The sequence below is a fragment of the Engraulis encrasicolus genome, chromosome 2 (genome assembly GCF_034702125.1).
Source record: "Engraulis encrasicolus isolate BLACKSEA-1 chromosome 2, IST_EnEncr_1.0, whole genome shotgun sequence".
Lineage (NCBI taxonomy): Eukaryota > Metazoa > Chordata > Actinopteri > Clupeiformes > Engraulidae > Engraulis > Engraulis encrasicolus.
The window spans coordinates 32,822,659-32,844,298 of NC_085858.1; the positions used below are offsets into that span (position 1 = coordinate 32,822,659).

At 42.7% G+C, this 21,640-nt stretch overlaps 1 protein-coding gene across 3 annotated transcripts; it reads right to left on the reverse strand.

Annotated features, from left to right (window-relative positions):
• Positions 1-169: 169 nt before the first annotated feature.
• Positions 170-21,466, reverse strand: glyr1 (glyoxylate reductase 1 homolog (Arabidopsis)). Of its 3 annotated transcripts, XM_063186831.1 has the most exons (16): positions 21,391-21,466; positions 20,698-20,734; positions 20,468-20,547; positions 20,214-20,352; positions 19,582-19,707; positions 18,481-18,564; positions 17,920-17,973; positions 15,937-15,987; positions 15,433-15,506; positions 14,477-14,576; positions 13,925-14,035; positions 11,993-12,094; positions 11,175-11,337; positions 5,219-5,398; positions 4,212-4,336; positions 170-2,011 (listed from the first exon to the last, which is right to left on the reverse strand). In XM_063186831.1, exons 1-16 carry the CDS (start codon positions 21,426-21,428, stop codon positions 1,937-1,939), a joined length of 1,539 nt encoding a protein of 512 aa, XP_063042901.1. In that variant the 5' UTR covers positions 21,429-21,466; the 3' UTR covers positions 170-1,936. The 3 variants fall into 3 exon arrangements, with proteins under 3 accessions (XP_063042901.1, XP_063042908.1, XP_063042915.1); XM_063186838.1 differs by lacking the exon at positions 17,920-17,973; XM_063186845.1 differs by lacking the exons at positions 17,920-17,973; positions 18,481-18,564.
• Positions 21,467-21,640: the final 174 nt, after the last annotated feature.

Here is a 21,640-nt window from a genome sequence, read left to right on the forward strand (position 1 = left end):
CTTCATCCATTCACTTCCGCTTCGAGACCCCGCCCCATGTATCCCTGTCAAAACATTGCAAGGGCCAGGCTCTGTGTTGGTCTTTTCTGACAGCTAGCCACAGCTGGTCTTAATCATAAAACCTCTCTGCTATATCATAGAGTAAATATGCGACCACACCTCGACAATATTGTTTATCACTGTTTTGTTTAATCAGATGAGAAGTCATTGAACTTCACAAAAAAGAGAACATTTTCACATTTACATCAAATTATAAATATCAGATTAGAACAGCATTATCTGTTACACAAGTTGTGAAAGATGAAATCTTGATTTCTTTTTGTACATGTCAATAGCAAGTCTGTAAGCACATCTTAATTAACCATTTACAGGGTTTTGACCTCTAACACAAGAAAACAAACTACAATACATAGCGGCTGATTAATAATCTCAGTGGAGTCCAAACAAAGGTTCATAAAAACCCTTGCACATTTGTTAAATAATTAAACCATGTCAATGGGGGCTATGTACACATTTTCCTCGCTGCTCATCATTCAAATAAAACAAAAGCAAGAAGAGAAAAAAAACACTCAGCATCCTCAGTCACATTCATCTTGGCAACACAAATATCTCTGATTAAGGTCATTTTAACAACCAAATTCTCCTCCAACATGGTCGTCTTCAGACATAAAAACGAAGCTTGCATTAAAATCAAATATTTTAATATGCTAGATGTGGATTCAGATAAAACATAAAACGTCACAGTACTTGCCCTGACAAATATGAATTCCAAGTTTTATGATATTCGCATTTAAATAACCCAACCCTACACCCTTCCACTGCACGGTACCCAAAGCCCACCCACCAAACTGAAAAGGGGAAAAAGAAACTACGCCAAAAGATTAAGGCAGAAGTATGCATTCATTGATGCATGTTTGTCTCTAAAAGGGAAAATATCCACTGACCACTGACTAGGGAATAAAATCCATCTGTCCAACCCAAAACACCTGCATGCTTGATTTAGATAATCATGCATGTTGTCCATTTGTCACCCTTGATGCTCTGCTGCACTACAACCTCACTCACTACTTATGAAATAAGAGTTTTATTCCACCTTTACAGCCTCCATACAGGAAGGCTTTTGCACTTTATTTTATTTTACACTAATAAACTCACTCACATTTGTGTGCGTCACTGCATCGTAAAGAATATCATTTTGTGATAAGGCATTGGAATCTCTCTTCCTACAGCCGTCCACCACTTTTCCTTTTTCAAAACAGTGATGCAGAAACATTTGTTGGGCAAAATGCACCAAATAAAACTATTTGAATCCTCAGCATTAAAATAAATAAATATATCTATTATTATTGGGCTCTGATTTTTAAGGCAATGCACAGGTATTTACTTGGTGCTTTTACTTTTCCAGCCATGAACAAAGTAATAAATGGTTTAAAAAAAAGCCTTAATAATCTATGGAACATTCGTTGCAAACAACATACTTGGTATTAAATATAGATATTTAAATTTGTGATGCTACCATTGATAAATAATTAAAAAAACAAAACAAATAGATGCAGTGTGGTTCAGCCCAAAAAAATAAAGAAAAACAAAATGAAATAAAAATTACAACTCGTCAACTTGTTTCTTTCCATCACAAATGAGAGAAAAAAAAAGAAAATTAAAAAAATGAATCACCCTGGCAAAAAGCTTTCAGGGGCAGCAATGTCAAAGTCAGTGCAACGCTCACAGTAGCCTGCTATTGAGCTCCCATAGCCACATGGGAAGAAAAATATGATCTGGTGCCTGGCAAAGTCACAACCAAATGTCAAAGGAGAACCTTTAAAAATCCAACAGACCAGGGAAGGGAAAGGAGAGGTAAAATGGGAGACGTTCCAAAAAATAAAAAGGAAAAAAGAGGGGAAAAAATGGTCCAAAAATGCTGATCTTGTGTCGAGGTCTAGTGGATGTAGGCTCTGTAGACAGCTGACATGTCGTTGTCTGACTGGTCCAGTGCCTTCGCACGCTTATATACCTGCAAAGGAACAAGCACACAATGAGAAAGTGCAGATGTCTTACTTTAATAAGATTAAGAAGAATGCTGCTGTGTATTATTATTAATGTGTTGCATTTTCATGGTTCAGTGTGTGTGTGACTACAATCTTATTTCTTACCATTGGTAACAAACAAGGTGCGATTTGTCAAAAAAAAAAGGGGGGGGGGGGGGGTTCGTAATGCAGTTAGACATATCTCGTGTAAAAATGTTATTTATAATTAAATCGCCAAGGGGGGAATATCTGTAACTTTCATGAAAGTGCCAAAGACACTTAAGTCAATCCCAAGCACACTAACCCATGAAAAAGCCACCGAGTGTATGCAGAAAATGTCCTTACAACAGAAAACCCTTAATACAAATTCTGATCCCATGAGTAGCTCTCAGTCACAGAAATGCTGGAGACCACGGCTTGAGAAGTGCACATGACTTTCACTTCCGGTAAATAGGCAACATACATGGCATTCACTGTATAACACTGGATACAAAGGTCAGATAAAGCGCGGTAAACAAGTTAAAGCGATGGTTCGGAGTAGAATCACCCTAATGCCATTTGAACCGTGACACCCATCCACCTTTACACCCGAAGTGTTTTCTGCCGCAGGCTTACATCAACAGAGTTGCCGTGTTATTCGATGTTTATTCCGGTTAGCTTGACTCAAGCGCATATGGATACTGGGCACCGTCTCCAAACTTTCCCCACAAAAATAACATGTCATGACACCAAACTTCTGCAGTAGCACAAATATGGTCTGTACTCACGAAACGAAGCATTTGGAAGTTTGGAAATAGTCCAGGAGTTTATTATTATCAACACAAGCCGAATAGCTTCTCTGCTGCTAAAGCTGCGCCAACGTTACTTCCGTCATCTAAGACAAGCATGTAAGAGTCCTCAACGAAGCTCATAATATGCACAATGAAAAGTGAATTCAGCATCAGTATTGATAACGAAAATCCTTGTCTAATTGATAGTAGGTAAGATTTGAAATATCTTTTAAGTATTGCCTTGAAAATATAAGCCTTAATCACAATTCAGTGAAAACTTTTTTAACACTCTCGTCTGGAAGTTTGTTGAAGACTTTTACGGGCTTGTCTCATATGACGGAAGTAACGTTGGCACAGCTTTAGCAGCAGAGAAGCTATTCAGCTTGTGTTGATAATACTAAACTCCTGGACTATTTCCAAACTTCCAAATGCTTCGTTTCGTGAGTACAGACCATATTTGTGCTACTGCAGAAGTTTGGTGTAATGACATGTTATTTTTGTGGGGAAAGTTTGGAGACGGTGCCCAGTATCCATATGCGCTTGAGTCAAGCTAACCGGAATAAACATCGAATAACACGGCAACTCTGTTGATGTAAGTCTGCGGCAGAAAACACTTCGGGTGTAAAGGTGGATGGGTGTCACGGTTCAAATGGCATTAGGGTGATTCTACTCCGAACCATCGCTTTAAGTGAAGTGAAGGCTCAACTGGGAAACTCCAACTCGCATTGTCATTGTGACACAGCACACAAGTGCTCACTGCACACAACTTAATTACATTTATGCCTCACCAGTGCAGTGTGCAGTGTGGCGGGACTGTACCATGCGCAGGGTACCTCAGTCATGGAGCAGGATGGGGGAGAACACTGGCTAATGACTCACCCCACCAAACTGGCGGGTCGGGAGTCGAACCGGCAACCTTTGGGATACAAGTCTGACGGCCTAACCGCTTACCCATGACTGCCCAAGTTAGTCATCTGACCTACAATAGATCATGAAACCCATGTACACTCCTCAAACATGGACTGTAACAAAATACCATGTGCATGGCTCCCTACACCAGTTCCTTGAGAGTGGTGCAGGTATTTATTTTTTTTTAAATGGCAATTGAACGGGTTACTCTCGCACACTGTAGTTGTTGGACGGCAATGCATATGAGAAAGTCACGTATGTCATTGAATGTAATGTAAAGAAACATGCAGCTTAGTGGGAAGGATACAGCCAACAAGGGGAGGGGCTTGGTTCCCATTTGGGGGCATTAGTCCATTTTATTTTTCAATACTAAGGGGGGCGTTGGCAGACTTATGATGAGGTCATGTGGCTGGTGGAAGGCTTATGATGAGGCCATGGGGGCGTTTCTTCAAAAAAGGTTGAGAAGCACTGGTATAGCGCGACATACATCTACAACGGGAAGCCTTACCTCATTGGCTGCCGCTGCCATTGGGGTGGGGTGATTGACGGAGTCTCCCATGGAGATGGCTAGCCGCAGGTCCTTCTGAATGTGTTTAAGGTAATAGTCAGGCTTGAAGTTGCCTTGGAGGATATCTGGAGGAAGAAAGGCAAAGGGTGAGATGTTAGGATGTGAAAGGGAAAGGGTGAGATGTTAGGATGTGAAAGGCAAAGGGTGAGATGTTGGTCTGTGCCATTGATTTCACATCCTAAGATAACTAATCCTGTTGCATAGACCAAGGTTTGGTGCCACATCTATTCAGTCAGAGAGGGCTTGGTATAGGGCAGAATGTCTTAACGTTTCAAGGATTAAACATCTTCAAGACATTAACAAAAAAGTGCAAAGCTGCTTCAGTCACCACTTCAACATTATTTCTCGACACAAATCCAGAGATTTTCCTTGAGATGTCTACCAGTGCCTTGGGTTGAAACTTTACAACAGGTAAGTTGCAGTGCACTCCTCTGATGTGACAGTGAGGCCTACTCTTTGACCACGTCAACTGTCCCCGCACAGACACCCAGATGGTCGGCAGTAGGGGTGCGCAAAAAATCGTCATGACAATGCATTACAATACTTATATTCGCGATATACTGCATCGATTCATGACAAACAATTATTTAATAATGATAAAACTGAATGTGCCATTGGTCCATTTTCGTTCAGCAGTAGAGAGTAGGTAATATTTCTGTTGTGATGGAAGCTCTCCCATATGCCAAAATGGTTCAATAAAATGAATTGATAAGAATGCTACACAGCAACTGACAGCTGTAAGAAGTAAATATCGCAATGCATCGCGATAGTACATGAACTGCAACGCATCGCGATAGAATCGCAATGCATCGTGATAGAATCGCAACATGGTATGTGCATAATGATGTGAATTGAATCGTGCCAATACCCACCCCCCTAAGTCAGCTGCTAGTGACAGCAGCTATTGTCCAGTACCCACTTTACCCCACGAATGATCCTCAACCTACTTTGGCATTTCTGGTCCAGGAAGGCGCTGGCCATCTGTCCTTGGCAGAGGATGTCCAGGAAGGTCTGCTGCGATTGGCCGGTGGCCTGGGCGAGGGTCAGCCCCTCCGCTATGGTGGCCATGAAACTGCCCTGGACCATGTTGAGGATGAGCATCATCCGCGCAGCGTGGCCCGCCTCACCTGCATTGGGGGGACGGAAACGCACAAACACACACAGTGTTAGATTACATCCCCCATGAAGCTTCCCTGCACCATGCTCAGAATGAGAATCATCTGTGCAGCGTGGCCCAACTCACCTGCAGACACGGACACATACACACGCACAACAATGAGGTTAAAAGGACCAGTTCTACCATTTTCAATATGCTGTTGCACTGGACTTGTCAGTAACCTGTGATGCTGCATTTTTCGGCTCAGCCCTTTCCGAGATCTGAGCAATTCTAATGGGGGCAGATTTTGTCTACATTAAAAGAATTCTTCACAAAGGCCTACTCCAAATATTTTACCAAAAGGTATCACTGGTTTCTAGTTGTCTGATGTTGCATAACCTTTTGGATGTTATTGGGAATACATCAAGATCTTTTTTGAAATGTAAACAAACACCTGCCCCCATGATCTCGGAAAAGGCTGAAGAAAAAAAAAAAATCTCAGATAATGACAAGTCCAGGGTAGCGTGAGCATTACAACTGCATGTTGAAATTGAGCAGCATTATTCACATGGCACACCTCCCCTGCTCACTGGGAAACATACAAATATAAATACACACGTGTGTACAAAGAGAGGGAGACAGCTGGAGGGAAGACGAGATGATTTCAAGGATTTAATCATTTAAAACGATCTGTCAGTTTTCATCAAATATTTGTTCAAAAAGTTTTTGGTCACAACACAAACAATGAGCCAGTGTCTTGCTAGTAGGTTAATGTAGTGTTGTCTCGAACCAGTCACTGCAACAATGCCAAACCAAAGTTTTGGTCGGGTGTACACCAAAACTTACAAAATGTCAGCCATCAGTGTGGGGCTTAAATTTGACAGTTGAACAACTTCCTCAATGTGGTTCAGAAACACTAGGGCATTATTGCGAAAGCGACATCATTTCTGGTACGTGTATATATATATATATATATATATATATATATATATATATATATATATATATATATATATATATATATAAAATAAATAAAGAGGACAAAACATACTGTATAATTAAACATATAAAGAGGTCAGAACTTTTCACGACCGTTTCCGGTAGGGTGTGCACAGCCACAGGACGTTTTTTTGCAGGTGTCAGAAAATGGAGAGAGGTCTACACAATACCAATTGCGATATAAATTAACTTAATTTCATTAAATCATCATTGAAACATTTAATGAATTACATTACGTTTGTTTTTGGAGCTCAATTGGCAGTGTGCCGACCTCTCGTTCCACAGAACAGGCATCTGCATTCAGATGTAGTTTTGGATTTTGAAAAAACATTAACACCCCAATCTACACCACATCATGACAACAAGGAACAACAGCATCAGCACCAGAAAATGCCTCACGACCATCTGTTCAGAGATGACATAAAAGGTCAAATTTTCACAAATTTAAAACACGAAGATGTTCGTGAGATGTTCAGCATGTCCTAGTTTTTGAGCTGCTGCCACCAGGCCAGCTGGGGAGAGTTTGCTGCACTCTGGTCTGAGTCAAGCTGGTCTTGCTTGCTGCAGCCACATCAAGTTCCCTTTGTCCAACACAATGACACACAGCGGTACTGCAGATTACTTGGCGGAGATGGCCTAAAAGTTTGTGTGTGTACACCAGAAACGACCAAAGCGAATAAGTAGTCTGCGTCGGCATGGATTTGCATTATTTGCCCTCAACGTGATAGACATGTTTGATTTAGCTAGTCACAGAGCAGCTCTGGCTCGTCATCCTGGGACATTCGAAGATCTGAAAATTGCAATTCCATAGTTCATATTAACATAATATTAACAGACTTCAGCCTATTTGCTGTGGTTGCTCAATTCACAGACACTGCATTGAGAAAGTGATTTCTATCGTTCCAGTCGCTTTGGTCATTTCTGGTGTACATGCAAGTTTAACTAGTCCCTCCTGTCCTTTATTAGTGCTTGTAGGTTCATGAAGTCATGTCATTCAAAGTCTACTCAAAATTGGAAGAAGTCAAAGGTCAAAATTTGCAAAAGGGAAGTCACTTGCACTCGAACCTTCTCTGTGCTTCCAGCCCAGGGCAGAAGACAATGGAAATAAAACGGGTCCACTTCACCAGTTTTCTTTCCATTGTCATCCATTGCAATTGGGATGTTGAACAGGGAAATTAAAACATAAATGTGTCATTTTCGATCACTAACATTTCAGAGGACGATCTCTCCGAAGCATTCACAGAGAGTTAAATCTTATGCCAACAGTCTCATAAGAGAGACATTGACAAGAAGGGAAAACGGAAACGCGAAAATTTCTGTTCTCTGTCCAGACATCCAATTTGTGTCTGTCGCATTGGGTTAGGGCGTTGCTTTGGCCCGCAGCCTCACTTGCTCTACATAATTTGGCCCTTGGAGAAAAATAATTGGAAACCACTGCCATATGGGCACACTACAATGGCCTTGCACACAGGAACAGTTCTCTCCAAAAAAGCACTTCAGTGTTTCCCACAGAAATTTTGGAAACTATGGGGGCAGCCGGGGTTTATTTTGTCCGGGGTGGGGGGTCTGGGGGGTCTTCTCACACGGGCCTTTTTTTTTGGGGGGGGGGGGGGGGGTGTTCTTGCAGCGTAAATGCAAAACGGCAAAACAATGACTACAGTATGACATTGGCGCATGGAGAAACTGTAGGCCTGGGCCTATATTTCAGCCATTTATATTTTGAGAAATAAGGCTACATAAGATTTTACCCATGACTTGTATATAATAGTAGTACATTGTCATTGTCAAAAATGCAGTACAGTGAATAATTTCTGTTTACAACACAGTTTCATTCGTCCCTCATGCAGGGGTCTGGGAAACAATAATAAAACAAAATAGGAGCAGAGATAAGAATTTAAGAGCACTGTGAAATTGTTAACGCATAGACAAAAAGGGTCTTCGAGGGTAGGCTATGCCTTTTCCCCCACACATATCTGTAGGCGTACACATTCTACATGAGGGGTGCTGGTCACAGGGCCAGTTTTTTTCCAAATTCCTCCCATTAAAAGGGCTGAACAACATATTACACATTTATGTCTATATTCACATTCATTACACATTAATTTCTATATGCAGCCCGATGTCTCCTCTGCTGTGTCAATGAAGGTCTGTCACCAAACTCATTAAATTACAACTGTAAAACAAAGCCTAGGGAGTGTTAGTAAACTCATCCCCTGTCCCTTCTCTGAAGGTTTTTTATATTGCTCCCAAACCCAAGTAAACTACAACAACTTGACTAGGCTTTTGATCCCTGTCTTTCAAGCACTTGTGGTTCTGTCTATAGCAGGGGTGCCCAACCTTTTTTTAACCAAGATCTACTTTTGAAGTTGATGGTCTGCCGTGATCTACCAAGTCAAATTCAAGGATGTCAGTATGAAAATTTAAGACCACCATTTATTAATCACCATTATTATGAACAAAATGTTTTCAGTAGGCTACTATCGCCGTATCTTTTCAGTGTATTTTTAAAGTGTGTTGAATAGCCTATCTTTACAAAGCAATGCAGCACTGATAGTATGCAGAGATAATTTCAGTCATACACAAGTCATAAACAACTGAAACAATTTCAAAATGATAAACATTTGGTATATAAAAGGCACAGAGGCCCTATTTCTAAAATATGATGAAGCATTATCATGCCTTCAGTTGTATAGGCTACAAATTAACAAGGGCTCAGAAATTCACCATTTGTTATGGGTAAATAGTAGGCTACTATGAGAGAGAGAGAGAGAGAGAGAGAGACAGAGAGAGAGAGAGAGCAATGAGAGAACTCATTGGATTGGTTAACACCTCTGTTAAGTGTGACTTCTTCTATGAAGGTTTTTTTTTTCAGCTCTCTGGGACAGTAGCACAGCAAAGGCTTTCTATTGTGAGTTTGGTCAATCGTTTTGTCCACAACTGAAGCAAGAAACAGCACACATTGAAGTGAATTCCATACATGTCAACAACTAGGCCTAACATTTCCCTACGCGGCACGCGATGTAAACGCAGTTAGCGATGATGCATGCGACTAGCGATTTGGACGAAGATCCTCGCATATCTGCGTGTCATAACGCATCGTTGCGCACATGTTCACCCGATGTTACACGTGTGCACACATGAATCAACTGTAATACCCTTACGGTCACTTCCTAATGCTTTCCCCTCATTCTGTGTTACCGTGGGACTACTTATCTAACCAATACAGAGTCTATAGGATGTATTTACTCCAGGAGGAAATGCGAAGGAAATTCAAAATCGTAATTCAAATCGTTTTGAACAAAAACGGATATCGTTAAAAAAAATTTTTTAAAAAGTAAAAAAAAAAAAAATTTTTTTTTTTTTTTACATTTTCGTAAACTATGGCGGCCAAATTTAAACTATGGCGGGCCGCCATAGTTTCCTCAATGTATGGGAAACACTGCACTTTCATATGAGACAAGATCTCAGGAACCGAGCCTCAAACAGAAAAGTCATGCTCTTACTTCATTGCTGCTAACTAACTTTGTGGTGTAATTTTTTTTCTCGTCACCTCACTGCTGCTGCTGATCGTGTTCTGCCATCCCTCATTCTGCAACACCACCTACTGCAAAGTCTGCATTCTGCTTTTACCGGACATACTCTGGTCGCTTCTAACGCTCATATCACTCTTGCTGCACCATCTTGTTGTGGCCAGTGTATTCGCCCGGACACTCTGCAACACCTACAGTCTGCAGTGCCTACCTCATACAGAGGTGCAATAGCGTTACTGACAACCTCTGTACATTGCTCACACTTACCATAGATGATTATGCATTACACCCTTGCATATATTCTTTCAGTTTTCTCTACCATGCTTTCCCCTTCCACCTTAGTGGCTTTGCCATTTAATCTAATTCCATTGTACATGCAGCTGTCTTATAATGACAAACGCCTTGCTCGATAAGTGTGCATTAACTACTCTCCTAAGTCCTATACTATTACAGTGCAGTCTACAGTATATGCTCCCCTCAGACTGCAGCCTCAATCCTCAAGACCTGAGGTCAATAGGGACACTAAAGCATCAAGCCAAAAATGCACTTGAGATCGTCCATCTGACTGCACTATAACAGCCCAGTAGACTCTGAAGTCTGCAAGTGTGTACCACCCACTCAAGACTCAAACCATGAGTGTGCACAGTCAGCACAACCTTCTGAGCTCCAGGCAATAGGAGCAGGCTGAAGAAGAAACAAAGTCTGACAGATGGCCTCCCAATTATTTCTTTTTAAAATAATGATGTTTCTGGTCTGTGCCCTTCATTTCTACATTGGTTAGAGTTTGTAGCTTAGTCCAGCTTAGTCACCATTTTAAGTGCATGCATATTTTTGTGTCTTCTTCCTCAAGCCACAAACAATTCCCAAACAAAATCAACTCAACAAAATGACAGCTATTTCTTCCAGGCCCACCACTTTTACTAAAGGCACCTGAAGATATCAGTAAAGCGAAAGTCTCTGAAACGCTACAGAGGAAGGAGGTCTTGCCAAGGGCTCCAAATTAACTTTAACATATACTAGCCATTTTGGCTAGTGATGAAAAATCTTACTAGCCAAATACGGTCTTATCTACCCACAAAAGTGAAATTTCACCAGCATTTGGCCGGTTGGGTACTGCTAATTTAGAGCCCTGGTCTTGCCCATGGCCCTGAAGTCTCTAATACAACAGAGTCTGAGGTGTTGAGGAGGTCACGAGGAACCAAGGAGGAGTAAGACCTTGCTCATGGCCTAAACAAGTGTGTGAGATGACCATGTGGAGGTCATGGACAGGACACCTACCGAGGAAGAAGGAGGTCTTGCCCATGGCCTGGAAGCAGCTGCTGCAGTCCTCGTAGACGGAGCGGTCCCCCGCCGCCAGGATGACCAGCATGCCCTCGTTGGACAGCTGCTGACTACCCGACACCGGCGCCTCAAGGAAGCGGCCGCCTCTGGACGTGATCACCTGGGGGAGGGGAGAGAGATGGGGGAAAGAGATGGGGGAAGGGTTTGTTTGTTTAATTGGTGTTTTTAATTAGTAATTCCTTCATTGATTAAATGCAAAATAAAGAAAAGTGGCTATATCATGGTCAAGACTGGGAAAAATTTCACACCATATCAAACAAAAACAATAAAAGTAATTAGCTGTTTTTTATATACTGACACAGATTAAAACGTGGGGGGAGGGTAAACAAAGGAAAGGCACCACAAGGAAAGGTCACTTGGGTGAGACACAGAGGTACCTAGGTTTAGGGCAAACGTGTATCAGAATGCCAATTAAAGACACTCATAATAAATATGCATGCAAATAAAAAGTCAGAAACTCTGTTGGCAGCTGTAAATGCAGACTTGTTCAGAAAATCTATGAAAAAGGCTTATCACAGTAATCAACCAACACATTTTTCCAACATCTTGCCTTGACACAAATCCCCAAAGATTAGCTTTATTTGATAAAATGTGGGTTTACAGACCTTGTCTGTTGAAGGTCAGTCTGACGTCAATCAGGTCATAAACATACAGTAAATACACACCAGCAACTTAAATGATAGCAGTCCAGTTGCCTTAGAGATCTCAGGCGTAAAATCAAATATACACCAGTGACACGATAGTCGTTACATTACCTGTGAGAGCTCTGCTACCGTCTCTGGATCTATGGTGGACATCTCCACATAGCACTTGCCAGGTCTGATTCCCTGTAGTACACCACTAGGCCCCAAAACCAACTGGAAAAAAGATGCAAACACAGATCATATTTATTACACACATTACCGGTACGACATCAATGATACACATCAAGGTGGTCTAAAACAGTGATTTCCAACCAGGGAAGGGCGCCACTAGCACACTGCCGGGAGTATGTGGGGTTAAAAAGAATAAGAAAAAAAAAATGTATGGAGCATGCTCACATCGAGATAGGGGATGAGATACAGAGCATGAGGGTTACTCATGATATGATAGAAAGCCTTAGGGTGGGCCCTGCCGTGACCATCCGGGAGGGCGCTAGCCTGCCATGCGGCTGACCCAGACTTGATTTCTCGGCCCGGGACCTTTGCCGACCCCTCCCCATTCGCTTCCCATCTACCGCTCATTGTCCTGTCCATAAAAAAAAGAAAGCCTTGGAGTGTACGTGACACACAAAAAAGTTGGAAACCACTTATCTAAAATACCATGAGAGGAGCATGATACAACTTCATGGGTACAACTATGGTACTTTAGGGCTTAAATAAATCACAGCCCATAGTACAACCAAAATTAGACAGAGGAGCACAGAAGGAAAAAGTATCGGGAAGAAGAAAAGTCAGCAGCGCCACATTTTGCATGCTGCTGTGCTGTGCATTATGATAAGGTATATCCAGGGGGCACACGAAGACCATATCAGGACAGTCAGAGAGAGAAACGGCCATCCCACCAGTCACTCAACTGTAATGCGCTAAGTTTCTTAAGCGCTGTGGAAAAGCGGCCCATTACAAAAAACTTGACTCGAGGCAAACGGACAGCTGAACACGGGCTGCAGAAGCTTAACGTCCCTTCACGAAAATGACAAACTAAGCTGAATACTGTGTGAAGAAGTGTCGAGTGAACCAAAAAGCTACCCCTCTACTGTACTTTCCTCTGTGAAGGTTACATTGGGTCATCTGCAACTGATGTCAATGTAGCCCCATATTATTAACAACACACAGGCGTATGAGAAACATGTGAGAGCTGGCGTTTAAAGCACATACACTACTCACACATGCATTACATAATTCCCCTGCAGAGAACGTAAAAATTCACCTCACACCTTTTCATTTAAAATGATCAACATAAACGTGACAAAACAAAGCAGTAAAGGAATGTTTACAACGGATTGCTCTAAGACAAACTTCTACATGGAGTACACTATGCTAAAGTGAATACAAACCATGGGGAGTCGACAGATGAGGATGAATTATTTGCCTTTTTCGCAATGATACCAAACAAGTTCCATTTAGAGAAGTATCAGGCAGAAAACAGTGTCTCATATTTGTGTATGCCACCACAGTTGACTTGTGTTTGTGCCTGAGCCTTCTGTCTGTCTTTAGCGGTCTTGAACCAAAAACTTGGCAATTAAAAGAACAAAAAAGGATTTTAGAGTGCAGACATTTTTATATCCATTTCCACAGTTTTTGTTCATGTTTGGCACCTTTTAATCGTTAGTGCGGTGTGATCTCCACCGGATGCCTTTTATACCGGCTTGGAATGTATTGAACTGAAGGTGTCTGACGTCATGAGAAAAAGGCTGATTGGTCCAAAAAGGCCCGTCGAGTTAAGTTTGTGACCATTGTTGATTGCAAGGCGAGGGGGAATTTCCTACATTAGCATGTATCCCAAAGGCTGTAACCTGGCATGGACAGATGACACTTCACTTAAACTTCATAATTTCAAGTGAAAGTGGAAATCTATATAGTGGTCTTATGTTGGACAAAGCCACATGCCGACACGTGACTAGAATAAAAAAAAAAAAAAGTCACACCAGTAGTCACTGACGTACAGTAGTCAGTAGTGGGTACAGTACAATAGTGGGCTGTACTTACATCTCTGGCTGCTTTTGGGTCCGAGACGCAGGAGAACGTGATGTCACACATGGACACGACCTCCGCTGGCGTCCTCCCTAACCGAGCACCCTCCTGGATAAACAGGTCACACTGCAGAAGGAGCAGACAGAGACAGAGAAGTTTTAGTCAACAGACACAAACAGACAACAGCCAAAAGCCAAGCTTTTGAAAAAGATTCCCCGACATACATGCATGCACACAGTCACAACACAAGTAACTGGCAAGAACAGCTTTGGGTGACGGATGAAAGTTTCAATATATACCAGGACATAGATGGAAAAGTTGCGTGACTTGAGAGGACTTGTTTGAACATTCACTTAAGATAACTTGCTGCATTTTCTTTGAAATGTTTTCAATTGAACTAGTAAAAAAACACAGTGTGCCATGCGGATCAGGCTGATCGCAAACAGCTGTTTAGACAAACGTCTTTGTGCAACTGTGCGTCAGTATTGACTTCTTTGCACACTTTTGTCAAATGAATAATAAATCGCTGCATGCAGTGCGGTTCCCTCTTTCTCTCTCTCACTTCACCTTCTCCGCTGTGCGATTCCAGACGGTGACGACATGTCCCATCTTTAAGAGGTTCGACACCACACCACTACCCATCAGCCCCAGGCCAAGGAAACCTATTCTGTTAAAAAGAGGAAAAACAGTGGCGTAAGGTCAAAGACATTATATCAGAAACTAAGTATTCACACACACACGCACGCACGCACGCACGCACGCACACACGCACACACACAGTGATTTGGGAAATGGAAATGTAAGGACTTGCATAACTGCCCGTCAGAGAGAAAATGTCCTATTGCTGTCAAGAGTGCTACAGAACTCACATGGTGGAGTGAGAACCAGCTGCCAGCTTCTTCTCTTTATGCTGAACTAATATGTGCATATTCATTTTTTTTTGGGCCCAACGGCACAACTTATTTTGTATTCAACTTAAAGCTACTTCTGCATCCTTAAGATATGATGCAGTGAGCTCCCGCTGTTGATGCAGTACAGGGAGAAGTGCTCAAAACCGCCCGCACCACACTACCGTTAAAAATGCAGAAGAAAACAGATGGAGAAAACTTAGTCCATGCAAACACACACAGAGACTTGACATATTACTAAAAATACCAACCAACTACAGAATAAAAAAATAACAAAAAAATGCTGATTCAAATGGATACTGCTGCCGATTGTCCTCAATGGCCCCTTCCATTAAGCTTGATTCAACTTCTTTTGAGGCCTCCTCTTCATCATAAAAAGCCTGTCCTTATCAGAACATAAATTGAGTGACAGACAAAAATTGAATAATAGTCAATCTCGCGCTAAGCCCCCCAAATTTGGACTTACTTTGCACACGGGGACCCCGGTCCGAGTCCGGTCGGGGTCATTTCCCGGCCCTGCCCCATCTCTCTCTCCCAATCATATCCTGTCTAATCTCACACGGTCCTTAAGGCCAAAAAGCCCACAAAAATGTTCCCCCTTTCATTGCTGCTTACCTTTTATCTGTGGGTGTGATGCTGCCGTTGAGAGCCGTACTGTCGGCCGCCTGGATGGACGTGGACCGTGTATCCTAAATCACACACACACACACACATACACACACACACACAAACACAACGACTGGGTAAGAATTGAAAAGATAAAACCCAAAGCCAGTCAGTCAGTACTAGAGTGAATATTGGTGCTGCTCTCTGAAAAAGCATGTTCAGGCCGACAGAGAACCAAGCCAGTGCCCATTCCCGCACCTAATCTTGAAATGACTAATGTGCTCACAAAGACAATCTGAGCATTCAGGAACCAGAAAGTTAATTCGGGTGGCAAACTGCTAAATTTTTCCCCCACTGCAAACCGTAACGACAATGTAGAGATCAAAACAGCACTATTCTGGTCTGCCTAAGAGAGGCCAGAAGAGGCCAAATAGGATAGGATGTGGCACTGAATGCCCAGCAGTGAGTGCCCAGTGTTTTTTGGTATGACAGCTCTGTGTCTGGCTAACTCACCTCCTCGACGACCTTCAGACGTTTGCTAATGGGCTCCATTGACGAAGCAGGCTGCATGGAGACAGGGAGACAAGAAACATCGGTTATTGATTTGCATCACAGAAATGGGAAGCTCAATCAACAATGCAACACACACACACACACACACACATACATACGCACGCAAAAACACAGAGACAAACAGACATCAGAGATAGCGCTTCCCAGGGCCTCCATACTTTGACAGCTTCAGTGCAGTTCAGTTCAGTTCTTAACATGTTTCGAGGCTTTGATGAAGTTTTTTTTTTGCAAGACATCATACACCAGTAAAAGTGCCCCTTATTCCTCTTCAATCAAAGCTCAACCCTAAAACATTGTCCAATTTAACCGATTTACTGGAGGTTGAGATGGCAACGGCAAAGTAAGCAAGACAGAGCGCTAGTGTGTCCCAAGGCAGGCGGCCGGGAGGGCTGAGAGGCATTTGCCTAGAGACTGCTATCTGGCCGGCCTGTGTACTGGTCCTCTGTCATCTGGGGCGGAGTGGTCTGATCTGATAAAGGAGCCTGAGGGATAGAGTACTTGTAAGAGCCAGTCGAATGGACAGCCAGGCAGCCAGACGAGGAGGAGTGGCGGTTAGAGGAGAAGAGCAGTAAAGCAGTTATCAGGCCAACCAGATGCTTTGTGTAGCCGTCAGATCAGACAGAGGCCATGGTTGTGGCGCGACGTGGGAGGAGACCAGAGAGAGAGACAGACAGAGAGAGAGACAGAGAGAGAGAGAGAGAGAGAGAGAGAGAGAGAGAGAGAGAGAGAGAGAGAGAGAGAGAGAGAGAGAGAGAGAGACAGAGAGAGAGACAGAGAGAGAGACAGAGAGACAAACGTTGTTGTGGTGCACGAACAGAAGTATAAACGAGTGACTACAAGTACACCTAGTTAGCCGGCTTTCTGTAGAGCATTTCAAAACAGTTTGATTACTAGCGTCATAGCTGCTTACGCCGTGTTTCTGGTTTAATACAAATAGGCATACTGAAGCTGGCAAGAGACAGAGGTAGGGAGACGGAGGAAGAGGAGGAGGAGGAAGACCATGGACACAACAGCACTGAGGTGGCCAGAGGGGACAGGGACACATAGGAACACACATGACCATATTTGAGAATGGTCCTTTGGTAGCAACACTACGACTCATCGTTAAGGAAAACTCATAGTCCAGGCAGTACCTGCTGCGTAAGAAAATGAGAAATTAGCGCCAATGCAATTCTTAGCCGGCATCTGAACTGCATGTTTGTTTGTTCATGCAACTTCGTTATCCCATGATGACTAAAACGGTCATGGATATCTGTGAGCTTTACAATCAGTAACTTGCAGGACACAAAGAACACCATATGACTGAATTTGTCCCTTCTCTCATCCAAATCAGGAAGGAAAACCATCAAGGTCTTCACAATTTCAGCATTTGAGACAAAAAGGCGGCTTGTAACGGTCTTTTGTCTGGACTATATGTTAGCCTTAACACTCTACTGCATCATTCCAAACAAGAATAGAATGGGAGAATTTCTGTGCTAGGGGAAAAAGGGAGCAGTGCATATTGTCCCTTTGGTGATAAAAAAAACATAGCACCAGCCCACACCATGCAAGTGTAGGGATGAACGAACATATTGTAAGGGCCCACGCCATAACACACATCACTTAACTTGTCGATTTTGAAATTTCTACAAACTGAGTTAAATTGATAGAGAAGTGAGTCACTGCACACCGGGGTGAGTGGAGCATTGAAATGACCAAACTAATAATAATCATCACCCATGTGAACACTGCAAGGAAGGGAAGATGTTAAAAAGGAAGGCAAAAAAAGAGACTGAGCATTCCTTGCAACGTCCCAAGAAGACAACTAAAAAAAATGAGTGACGTCAAGTAAAACAAAAACGTGAATAAACAAAAAAGAGGAAGAGAGAGACACACACTCAGAAAAAAAGCATGTTGCAGCCCAGCAAAGACATTCCAGCTTACCTTCTCAGACTGGCTGAGCAGAAAATGGTGAAAATGTGGGTCGTCCTTTACTCGCTACAATGGAAAAGAGTTAAATTGGAAACTATTCTCCAGAGAAACTCTCTGACCTAAAAGAGGAATTGCATGTGTGTGTGCATGACAAGAGAGAGCGAGAGTTGTGTAAATGCAAAAATGGGCACAAGCAGGGGCATTGGGCAAAAAAAAGAGAGATGCTTGTATATTGCAAACAATGAGAGGAAATTACAAATTAAGTCCTCATAAAACCAGCAAGATATAGGCACAGCAATATTCAAAGTGGCGGAAAAAATAACACTTCACTGAAGGGGAACGGTGGTCTACCACCTGTGCTTAGCGATTATAATGCTATGCACTGAAAATACTAGCCGTCTCATGACAGAGAGTAAGCCAAAACGTCAAGTAAAAGCCAGTATATGCCAAAACAAAAACAGCACATCAGCAGAGAGTGCATAAGAGAGAGTGAACATATTGTGTGTGAGACAGGACAGTCAGTGAGAGGTGCAGGGCAGGCAAAGCAAACTGGTGGTGAGGTGTGTCACCTACACTGCTCTCCCATTTGAATCCTGAGACCGTTCCTGCAACCAGACGCTGGACGGACGAAGGCTCTGGATCAGAGTCTGTTAACTCCTTTGAGAGAGAGGGAGGGAGGGAGACACACATTTACCTGATGCGTCTGTGGGCTTAGGCATCTCCATTCAAAATATGTTCATAAAAAAATAAAATGAAAAGCATCATTGACAGAAAAAAATGACGTCTGTTTGCATTTTGTAGTACCATTTGCAAATTAGGACAAGCAGCAGCAGTCTGTGAGGTCATGATTTGATGAGACAACCCACAAATACCACACACACCAGCAAAAACCAGTCACAGCTAAAATGGGGTCTTTGGCAATCAGACTGGAACACACACACACACACACACACACGCTGGACAAATGGCATCTTGAATGCAGCTCACTCAGGCAAACCTGTTGCTGCTATTTGGACTGCATGCACAGCACACATTGAGCCACCTGCCCCTCCCAGCCCAGTAAACATGTGACCATGTAAACCACGCCACCCCCACCAAACCAAACCAAACCAACCCCACCCCACCCCACCCCACTCCACTCCTGTGAATTGCACAGCAGGCCAAAGGATTTGCCTGGCTATTATGCCTGCATGTCTTTTCGAGTCGCTAGTCTCGAAGGCAAACCATCTATAACATTTCAAATGACCCCTAAACAGGGAACTTGAACAACGGCTTGATGGGGTATGTTTAAGGAAATGAGTACATGACGCAGACGCTTTTATCCAAAGCGACTTACAACCGAGGACATAATCATAACATACAGCACTTGCAGATACAAAGTGTACAAATACAAATACTTGCAGATACAGTATTTGTGTTTGTGCACTTTGTATCTGCAAGTCTTGCACCACCGATGATTATGCGCCAGTTCAGTCAACATGTGAGTAAGGGAACAGGTATCCTAACCAATTGAAACTTCGATAAGTAGCATGAGGAGGCATTTCATGAAGACAAGCTAGACACGCCCTTTGCATCCCCCGTGGAGACATGTTGTAGATGGTTTGCCTGGCCAGTCACAATAGCCCGGCTACCAAAGCAAAATACCCAGGCATGAGCAGTCCGTGTAGCACTCACTTTGTCGGACGAGCCTCCCTTGAACAGATCCTCGTCATCCTCCTCGATGATTTTCATTGGCTTCGCAGGCGCCTTCCTGCCTTTCGAGTCTGAAGACTTCTTGTCGTCCGAGCTGCTGTGTGAACCCTGTGTTTGTACAAGAAGCAAGAGTAAATTACTGTGCTGTAGGGCAGCAGAGGGATAACTTGTTTAGTAAGGCAACTTCATAGAAACACAATGAAGATGGCCGTCTGTGCCACTGCACATGGCCTGCTGCTGCTCAGGTTAAGCTTTTAAATGCGACAAAGCAATGTCAAGGCAAAGGCTTTTTAAAATACATGGATGGGTAAGAAGGGTGCCTTTGCATCTCTTCCTTAAGAAATGGTTGTTATATGATCTACACCAAAACAGAACATTCACTATTTTTTCCTTCCTCAATTCTCAAGTACTTTTTAAATGTACTTTTCCTTAGTACTTGGGAGTAAATTTTCCTCAGCTCACCTCTATAGAAACTCTCTACACTGACAACACAAACATTATCCACCCTCTTATGTGTCACCTGTGCCACGCAATCGTTACTGCCATTCAAATTGAGATGAAATGAGAGCATAAGTGGTTTATGTGGTGTGGATGGAAAGACAGACGACACTTACCTGCTCTTTCCCTTTGCCCTTCTTTAAAAACTCCTCTACGGCGTCGACAGCCTGTTGAAAGCGCTTTCCCTTGTTCGACTTCAGCATCTCCTCTTTGTGGGGATGGTAGGGCTTCAACTGTTCAACCTTTATCCAGGCACTACGTAACGGCACAGACATCATCATCATCATCATCAGGAACCAAAAATAAAAACATAGCACAAGGCAGCCATTCATGGAACAATGGCTATATATTTTTTAAAGTTTCTACTTACTGGTCTTCAGTTCCAAAAAACTTGACAAAGAAGCATTTTTTGCCTCTTGGCTTTTTCAAGTCCTTTGGTGGACTGACAACCTGCAGAACAACAGAAGGCACAGTTATACGAGATGTGGTTTTGAAATCAAATGCCAATTTCACACCAGAATTAAAAATAGGTCAGCCCGCTGAAGACATTAATTCAGAATAACAAAGAGCAGCTGGCTTGATGGGTCAAATGGAACTTGCCTTTCCAGGCCAGGGCGGATAGCGTCCCAGCTTCCCCCTAAAACAGATCACAGGGACAGTAGTATGATGTGACGTTAGAATGTCTACTGCAAGCATCCCCAGCATAATGTTCTAAATTGCACGCGAATCATATGGATCATACATCCCCCAACAGCCAACACCAACAACATAGCCTCCAGTATATTATTTTAAGCTAAATTCATAGGAGTTTCTCCCAAGTTTTGTACACGCAGCAGTCTGGCTAAGCTAGCTTCCGTTAACGTTTTCATTTTGAGATAAGGTATAGAAGCAATCTGTTCCTTTCAGATGTGACACTCAGAAGTTCTCTTGACGGCAACCTATGTAGATAGTGTTTGCCCGTGAGAACACATGGAAGGTGGCAGCTTTAGCCCTGCGTTTCGACACGTTATAGGCCATAATTAAATCCTAGAATAACTTGTGGCAAGCGACGCCAGCTAGCTAAAACAGCTAACCAGTCAACCACTTGGCTAACAGTTCAGCTAACGTTATGCCTATGGCAGCTTGCATTTGTTTGGGCTGACTCGTGAAGTAATATGTTTGCATTTGTATACTCTTAACCAGACAATTTCGATTAAAAACCCACACAGGCGTTGTACAACTACACTATACAATATAACACCAGTAATGCAATTGATTTTCTTACTTCTGTTACAGAGAAAATGCATATCTTACCACACTAGATCCCCGATTCTCAGATGCACCGTCGCCATCTTAAAATGTACTGAAAACGTCGCACACTCAATTCAGGGTAAAGAACACACCCACTTAAAAATCACGAGTGGTGACCCCAAGCGGACAAAAACAGCGCAGCGATTATCAGGAATAAAATTTCGAGCGACGCGGTATTCACTTACACAAAAATGAAATTATTTAGGAAGAAATTGTAATTCCCACACTTATAATTTCATATTACAACTAGGAG

Coding starts and splice junctions, on each gene's coding strand:
- glyr1 (XM_063186831.1), bottom strand. CDS start 21,428: ATGGCGACGGTGCATCTGAGAATCGGGGATCTAGTGTG. Junction 18,565..19,581: donor AGGGAGGCTCGTCCGACAAA/GTGAGTGCTACA, acceptor TCTCTCTCAAAG/GAGTTAACAGACTCTGATCC. Junction 12,095..13,924: donor ACCCAAAAGCAGCCAGAGAT/GTAAGTACAGCC, acceptor TCTTTTTTCCAG/TTGGTTTTGGGGCCTAGTGG.